This window comes from Bos grunniens, chromosome 24 (genome assembly GCF_055505025.1).
Source record: "Bos grunniens cultivar Pamir isolate PY7600 chromosome 24, Bosgru_T2T1.0, whole genome shotgun sequence".
Taxonomy (NCBI): Eukaryota; Metazoa; Chordata; class Mammalia; order Artiodactyla; family Bovidae; genus Bos; species Bos grunniens.
This window is the reverse complement of record NC_141188.1, coordinates 63,490,830-63,499,446: the sequence shown is the minus strand read 5'-3', so window position 1 is coordinate 63,499,446 and position 8,617 is coordinate 63,490,830. Positions and strand designations below refer to the sequence as shown.

The window sequence follows — 8,617 nt, the reverse complement described above, 5'->3', positions numbered from 1 at the left end:
AAGTGTACTGTCACAGGTGTCGGAAAGGCATGTACATGAGTTTCCCATGAGCACGGATGGTAGGGCACAATTTCTTCTGCAGAAGGAAAGGACTTACAGGAGTTGGTCAATAATCTTGTCTTGACTCATAAAGACTTCTTCCTCATGAAGTTGAAGGTAAGTGGTGACGAAATCAGAAGTTGATCTTGAAATACCACCTGCCTTGAGGAAAGGGCGGCGGCTGGTAGAGGTATATATATTCAGGGCTGAGCACGCCCGGCACACAAGCTTACAGGCTGCCTGCCCACCTCTGCTTCCTCCAGGAACACAGGTAAGTGCTTCCAGCAGCTCTGCGCTAACTCAGGAGTCCTCTCTGAAATTAATAATGAATGTGATGTTTTATCGTGCGTGTGTTAAATATTTCATTTGGTATGATGGTATTTGACATATTCTGCCACAGAAGAACTTTTTCTCCTGATTTAGTCCATAGGTAATTTACTTATTTCTAAAAGAAAACCCACGTTCCTTTGGGAGCACGTGTATCAGGGGTAGGCTGTCCAGCATCCACAGATCCTTCAAGTAAGGCACGGAGGTACCTGATGGGAGATGGCTGGATGTTACCACATCCATTTTGCCTTTGAATCTGTTATAAATTCACTGGGAAAGACCTGGAGGCTGGGAAAAATTGAAAGGAAAAAGAAAAGGGGGCAGCATGGATGGGATGGTTATACAGCATCACGGACTCAATGAATATGAATTTGGACAAACTCTGGGAGGTAGTGGAGGACAGAGGAGCTTGTCCATGGAGTGCAAAGAGTTGGACACGACTTAGCAACTGAACAACAACAACACAACCTCTGTTATAAAGCACGTTTTACCCACTCTTGTACAGTCAGTAAGGAAGAAACAGTAAAGATACGCTATTACTTTTTAGAAAAATGTTCTTTAAATACTAATTTCAATAGTCGTCTAATTATGAGATGGATACAGGTACATCTCTCAATTATGAAATGTATAACATCAAGTTTCTATTATATTTAAGAAACGTTTTCTATAAATAAGGCTTCCCAGGTGGCACTAGTGGTAAAGAACAAATCTACCAGTCCCGGAGCTGTAAGCGATGTGGGTTCAGTCCCTGGGTGGGGAAGATCCCCTGGAGGAAGTCATAGCAACCCACTCCGGTATTCCTAATTTCAAGTCTTCTAATTACCAAATGTATGGAAAGGAAAAATCTTCGTTGCCAGAAATCCACAACCCACACATAAGGCATTTCTTTTAGAAATTCTCATTACAGACTACCTTCCTTCCCTAGAGTGATGATAAAATGCATCTGATGCTCTTCCAGGACTTCCAGACCACATCCGGCCACCATGAGTTCCCTCAGTGAAGCAATCATCCACCTTGCAATTGATCTGTTCCACCAGATCAGAAAATCAGAGAAGGAAAACATCTTCCTGTCGCCTTTCAGTATCTCGTCAGCCTTAGCCATGACTTACTTAGGGGCCCGAGAAAACACCTCATCACAGATGCAGAAGGTAGGTGGCAGCTGCCTTTCCCGCACAGGTTTGCATGGGGTGTCTGCTGGCTGCTGTGCAGATGACCACAGGTCTGCTGTCCCCGGGTCCCACGGGAAGCTCAAGCAGCCCCACGACTGGGTGGGCACAGAGTTATGGGGGCAGGGCTCCCCACCTGCCTCCTGTGCCTGGACTTCCTCTGGGGGCTGGGATGAACCCCTACAACTGCCCAACAACCAGAGGTGAGGCTTTAATGGAAGACCTCAGTAGAAGTGAGGCCCTGACTAAAGTCCACGGGAGATATCTTTACATGTTTCCTCAACGATGAATGAAAAACGAGACACAGTTCTTTAAAGTGGACAGCGCTCAAGCAGCTTTGTGTTTCCCACACACGACTGTGTTTTTTAAGAAGCAAGTGTTTGCACTGAATATTCTTTCTTCTTTTCTTTGTTCCCTATGCTTTGGGGGTTTTTTGTTTGGTTTGGTACTTGGTTTGCATTTTCTTTCCTTTCTTCTTCCTGACTTTTTTCTTTCTTTTTGGTCGACTGTGATGCACACAGATATACCAGGTGACACTTCTTTGCCCCACTGTCTGTCTCCTCCAGGTCCTTCACTTCAATAAAATCGCAGAGAACACAAGAGGAGGAGCCGCAAAAGAGCACGTGAGTCACAGGGCACCGGATTTAGAGGATCACGTATCCACGAGGGTCATAGTTTAAACTGGGAATTTCAGACCAAGTGGGGAAAGTCCACTTTTAGGCACATCTTAAGTGCAACCCAGCGGACAGAGTTGTAGCTCATTTCACGTTACATATATGTGCTTCACGTCTTTGTTATCCTGAGAGGAGAGTAGCATGTGCTTCACGGGAAGGGCTCGGAAACCCAAAGGGGCTTCAGATTGCGCTCTGTTGTTCAGGAATGACAAATGTGGACAATACAACTGCTCTGAGCCACAGTGACTTCATCCCAGTTAACTGGGGATGATAAAATGTCTGCTGCAATACATGCAAATCCATGTGAAACAGAATAGCAGTGCCAGGAAAATGAAAACTCTGATGTATATTACGTATTTTATTATGGTTATTATAGCAAAATAATAACTATACTATTTATAACATGTTTCTAACATTGCATAGTATTAACTCATAATATTAATATTATTATTGGATAATGTTAAATCATGATGGTAGTTCATATTATGAAGACCAATAGTTAGGCATCAAAATATATTATGGAAAGTGATTAACTGAGAGCTGTTGTTTATAGGCTCGTCCAGAACTCTCAGGTAGCAAGGTTAAGGTTCTGGATTGAGACAAGCCTGGGTTGAAAACCTGGCTCTGTCTCCTTGGAGAAGCTACTTAGCCCTCTGCACTCTCTTGTCATCATGTGAATCCAGCCAAGGACTTAGAGATGCTGGTGTACAGCTGCCGGCAGTGTCCCAGACACACACTGCTCCCACAGTGAGAAGTGCGGCCATCAGAACGAAGAGCCGTAGGGCAGAGTCAACAGGTCTTAGAAGACAATCCCACCAGGAGTATAACAGGGCTTCACGTCATAACCTAGGACGATACACAGATTTCACTTTCTCACACAGCTGATGACTGTCAGAGACGCACTATGGTCTGGCCCTCAAGAAGCCTAACTTTAGCTGAGAAGGTGACCCTAAGCATTGCAGACGGCTAAGACAGTGCCTGGAGGAACGGCGCTGCGTGGTAGTTCAAAGGAGAAAAGAGTGATGTGTCTGAGCAGGAGAAAGAATTGCCTAGGAGACCGGCTGTAAGGATTAGGAAGGCTATACCTGTAAAACACACCAATTAGGGGAAATAACCACAACCATCATCCCTGGGGATACCGCCCTCTAGACAGGGATCCACAGACCCCTGGGCATGTAGAGTTTACATTGACAGAGACTCCAATGAGCTCACTTTTTGACATTTGAAGGTTGAAAAGCCAGGAAATGTTCATCAACACTTTCAAAAGCTTCTGACAGAGTTAAAGAAATCCACTGATGCCTATGAGCTGAGTGTCGCCAACAGGCTCTACGGAGAAAAGGAGTTTCGGTTTCTCCAGGTGAGTTTCCTGGTCTGTCACGCCTTTGGTCTGCATCCCGGGTCCTCGGGCCACATCTCCTAATGGATGGCGGCGGGGAGGGTGCAGAGGAGCCTGGGGACTCACACGGAGGCATTATTCCCAGGGGCACCGAGCTCCCTGACCACAACTGCCCCTGCTGGAGAGTCCAGAGGGTGATAGCACACCAGTAAGGGGGGGCTAGGGATTGGCCTGTGACCTCTGCTTGATCAGGATTTAACACATTTAATTTGGGAATACCTACACAGTTACTGACAAATTACTTTTCATTCCTGCTTCCTTCCTGCTCATGTCATAGGAATACATGGATAATGTTCAGAAATTTTATCTAGCCAGTGTGGAATCTGCTGATTTTAAAAATGCTGCAGAGGAAAGTCGAAAGATGATTAATTCCTGGGTGGAGAGCCAAACCAATGGTAGGTTATGAGAGAGTCACTCATTACAAACCACGGCTGAGTCCCCGCTGTGTGTGAACACGGTGCTGGACCCTGACCGGGCTGTCAGGAGCGGGGTGAGACGAGACTGCAGAGGGTGGGGAGGCCCTGCAGGGGGTGGACGGTCCACGTCAGTGTGGAGAGAAACAGGCGGGGGTGCTCCGATGACCAGCCCCCTGCAGGCACAGCTGAGCCTGGAAGACAGTGTCTTGTGGATCCCAAGTCTCTGCTCAGACTTCAGGTTGATTCATAAGTTGTTTCTAAATTAAAGGCGTAACTTCCGGGTTATAATCCCTAAGAGAAAATATGAAGAGTCCACTTTTGCTTTCTTAACTGGGAAACAAGCCGCTCTCCGTTACTCCATCCTTCTTGCAGAAATGACCACCTGCAGGAGAAGGGTCCTGGCCCACGTCCCCCTCCCACTGGATTGTCACAGTGTCCACCCCACCCAGGGACGGGCTGGGCAACTTCTCCATCCCATGAACCGTATCCTACCTCCCTTCCGAATCATAGGCTTAACCTACAGCAACTCAATGTGCAGAATGAAGAAGACAGGGAATGGAAACAAGAGACAAAGCTATTGAGGGAACAGGAAGGGAGGAAAGGGAAGAAGAAAACTGACCAGTAAAGGTCAGCTGAAATCAGTTCTTCAGAATTGATGACCTGTTCATCAGTTCTGATGAACAAGGTATTGTCAGAATTGATGACCCAGAATTCTTGGGTCAGGAAGAGCCCCTGAAGGAGGGCACGGCATCCCACTCCAGTATTCTTGCCTAGAGAGTCCCATGGACAGAGGAGCCTGGTGGGCTGCAGTCCGTGGGCTCACAGACTGAAGAGGCTTAGCACAGCATGGCATCTTAAATATCATAGAAATATCATGGCATCTTAAATATCAGAAATCAGTTCATCAGGATTCCTTGAGAAATGACTGATGTCCCCACACACACAGACTGAACACCTTCCCAGTCAGGAGCAGGGGCGTCTGCATGAGGGCGACTCCATCAGGCTCGGGCTGTGAGCAAAGCCTCACCTGGTGAACCACTGGGCGTGGAGTCCCTCACGGGCTGACGTGTCAATATTTAATCATCACTTGTAACTTTCAACGCATCTGACAGATAAACCACTCGTGCCTTTCATGACAGACCTTTGATTTTCTGTCTTTGCAGGAAAAATCAAGGACCTATTTCCCAAAGACTCTCTCAACAGCTCTACTGTTCTGGTTCTGGTGAACGCCGTCTACTTCAAAGGGCAGTGGAACCAGAAATTTAAGGAAGAACATACTGCAGAGGAAAAGTTTTGGCTGAACAAGGTATTGTCTGTAATTTACGTGTATAACCAAGTGTAGCTACATGCACTGTGAAATTTAAATGCATGGTAATTAATATGTAACTCGTATAGAAGATAGAATTTGTCAAGGCTTATTTTCTTGTCCTTTTTTTAAACTTTATTTACTGGGGATTCCTTGAAGAAACTCTTATCTCTAAGACACAAATTTCCCAGATCATCTCTTAGGAGGCTGAGTTTGGTGTCTCAATAATACTATCTTCTTTTCTGGACTACTGCTCACTTGGCATTCTTTTGCACATGAATTTACTGCAGGATACAAGCAAACCTGTGCAGATGATGAAACAAACCAATAGTTTCAAGTTCGTGTCACTGGAGGACGTGCAAGCCAAGATCCTGGAAATCCCGTACAAAGGCGAAGAGCTAAGCATGTTGGTGCTGCTGCCCAATGAAGTAGACGGTCTGCAGGAGGTAAAACCTGGTATTCACAGTGCTCCATGCCATTGCTCACATTTCCAGTGATTCAGTGCTTGTGTGGGCTGCTCATAGATTGGTAGTACTGGCTGGCAGCATAGAACAAAAAATAATAATAATAATAATAACATCTGCTACTGCTACTGCTACTGCTAAGTCACTTCAGTCGTGTCTGACTCTGTGCGTCCCCATAGATGGCAGCCCACCAGGCTCCCCCGTCCCTGGGATTCTCCAGGCAATAACACTGGAGTGGGCTGCCATTTCCTTCTCCAATGCATGAAAGTGAAAAGTGAAAGTGAAGTCGCTCAGTCGTGTCCGACTCTTAGAGACCCCATGGACTGCAGCCCACCAGGCTCCTCCGTCCATGGGATTTTCCAGGCAAGAGTCCTGGAGTAGGTGCCAGTGGCTCAATGGTAAAGAATCCGCCTACAGTGTGCGAGCCACAGGAGACACGGGTTCAATCCCTGGGTCAGGAAGTTCCCCTCGAGGAAGAAATGACAACCCACTCCAGTATTTCTGCCTGGGAAATCCCATGGACAGAGGAGCCCGGAGGGATACAGACCATGGGGTCACAAAGTGTCAGACATGACCTTCACATGAAACACATGTTGTTTCATTTCTGTGTGCATGTTTATATAACACACATCTACACATGTGTATAGACATTTCTGTATACGCGTATATAGTGTGTACATACATACATAAAAAGAACAAAGTTATAAATGTATAAAAACATTTATTTGATCATATGATATATATTCAGGACTGTTATTGTTTCCTCCTCAGAGCAAATCTAATAAACTGAATCTCCTGTATTCATGTTTACTGTTAAAGGTTTCCCAGACATTTCAATCCAAGGTTAGGTGGGCTCCATGACCATGAGAATCCTGACAGTTGTTCCTTTTCCACTGTTACAGCTTGAAGACCAGCTCACTGCTGAGAAGTTAATAGCGTGGACGAGCCCACAGAATATGGGGAAGAGAGAAGTGGATTTATACCTGCCTCGGTTTAAAGTGGAAGAGAGCTACGACCTCGTGCCCACACTGCAAGCCCTGGGGATGGTGGATGCCTTCCGTGGTGGGGTGGCCGACTTCTCGGGCATGACCCAGAGCTGTGATCTGGCGGTGTCAAAGGTCGTCCACAAGTCCTTTGTGGAGGTTACCGAGGAGGGCACAGAGGCCGCGGCTGCTACCGGTGTGGTTATTATACGCACATCATTAACGTTTCGTGAGGCTTTCCACTGCAATCACCCTTTCCTGTTCCTCATCAAGCACATCAAGACCAACAGCATCCTCTTCTGTGGCCGAGTCTCTTCCCCTTAGATGTCCTTGGGCAGCGGCCACACTCGGGGACGTTCAGAGAGCTGTTTCCGGAGCTTGAATGCTGGTGCAACAGGTTCCCTTGGATGCGTTTTCCTTCCCAAACGTATAGTCACCACTCACAATGTATTGGATAAAATATTGTTTGTCTGTCTCTCTCTTTCTACAAACACATGTAACCTACTCTAATCCCCATGAAAACACCTCCTTGGACAAATTGTTCACTATATTTTTAAAAGTTATTTCCATACTCTATCTTCTACTAAGTTTGAAATATCATAGCTCCTATTTCAAAAGTTATTTTTACTTTTCAAACCTAGACATTCACATTTATTTGAGTTCAGGTGGTATGTGGGACCCTTACATGTCTAAATTTTTTAATTTTCTGAAGTGCATTATCAATAAAACCATGGCTTGTTCATGTCATTTGTTGCTCATCCTTTTTTTTCCAACAAAGTGTAAGTGACCCCCCACACGTGGAAAAGATCATATAGAAAGATATTATCCTACATAGAAATCAAAATAGTGCAGCATGATGAGGTTAAAAAGGCAGACTGCTGTCAGAACATGGAAGGCTCTGTAACCCATGTAAGAGCCTAGATATAAGCATCTAGAACTCAGACTTGGGATGTGAACTGAGTCTCTAAGTAGGTAAGACAGATGATATATATGTTAGAGCTACCGAGAGAAATATGGTAATTGTGGCTGAAGGCAGAGATGGGATAAGACTGGGAGAGCATCCAGTGAGAAGAAGGGCTGACAAGTGACCCTGAAGTCCACCAACCCATAAAGCAAAGAACTGACAAATTTTATTCCCCAAAACACAACTTTTCTCAGGGCAAGAGGAATCATTTGGAGCTGATATGTTTATTACAAAGATTGGCATGATGGTTTCACAGATATATACTCACCTCAAAACTCATGACGTTCATACATTAAATACATACAGCTCTTTATACATCATTCATACATGAAGAAAGTTATTTTTGAACACAAAGTAATAAAAATCAATGTGTGACTTTAAACATAAAGATAATAGATGCTTAATAAAGAATATAATGCATATACACCACAGGACAGGCTTCCCTCGTGGTGCAGTGATAAGGAATCTGACTGCCAAGCAGGAGACCTGGGTTCAAAAAGGAGCTGGACATGAGGTAGTGACTAAACAACAGAACACCAGACACCACAGGACACCAACTTGTTCCCATGGGATTGCACAAAGCTAAAATTAAAAGACTGGTCAAACCCTGTGTGGAGAAAACGTGGATCAACCGGAACTCTCCCACACCACTGGTAGGGATACAAAAGCTGCAACCACTCAGGAAAACAGTCTTGCAATTTTATTTTTTCCATCTTTATTAAAATATTATTGGCCCATAGCACTGAGTAAGTTGAAGGTGAACATGCAGTACACTCATTTTCTACATACAAATCTGATACACTCATTTTCTACAAAGTGACCACCAGCACAGCTTGCACTAACACTGCTCTCTCAGGGCAAGAGGAATCATTTGGAGGTGAT

The 8,617-nt window shown here is 45.1% G+C and overlaps 1 protein-coding gene across 1 annotated transcript; it reads left to right on the top strand.

The window, feature by feature from the left end:
- The first annotated feature begins 262 nt into the window (after positions 1-262).
- Positions 263-7,518, top strand: LOC147346428 (serpin B3-like). The gene is made up of 8 exons (XM_086373747.1): positions 263-310; positions 1,325-1,514; positions 2,099-2,155; positions 3,435-3,563; positions 3,880-3,997; positions 5,182-5,324; positions 5,615-5,770; positions 6,691-7,518. Exons 2-8 carry the CDS (start codon positions 1,350-1,352, stop codon positions 7,093-7,095), a joined length of 1,173 nt encoding a protein of 390 aa, XP_086229873.1. The 5' UTR covers positions 263-310; positions 1,325-1,349; the 3' UTR covers positions 7,096-7,518.
- The last annotated feature ends 1,099 nt before the right edge of the window (positions 7,519-8,617 follow it).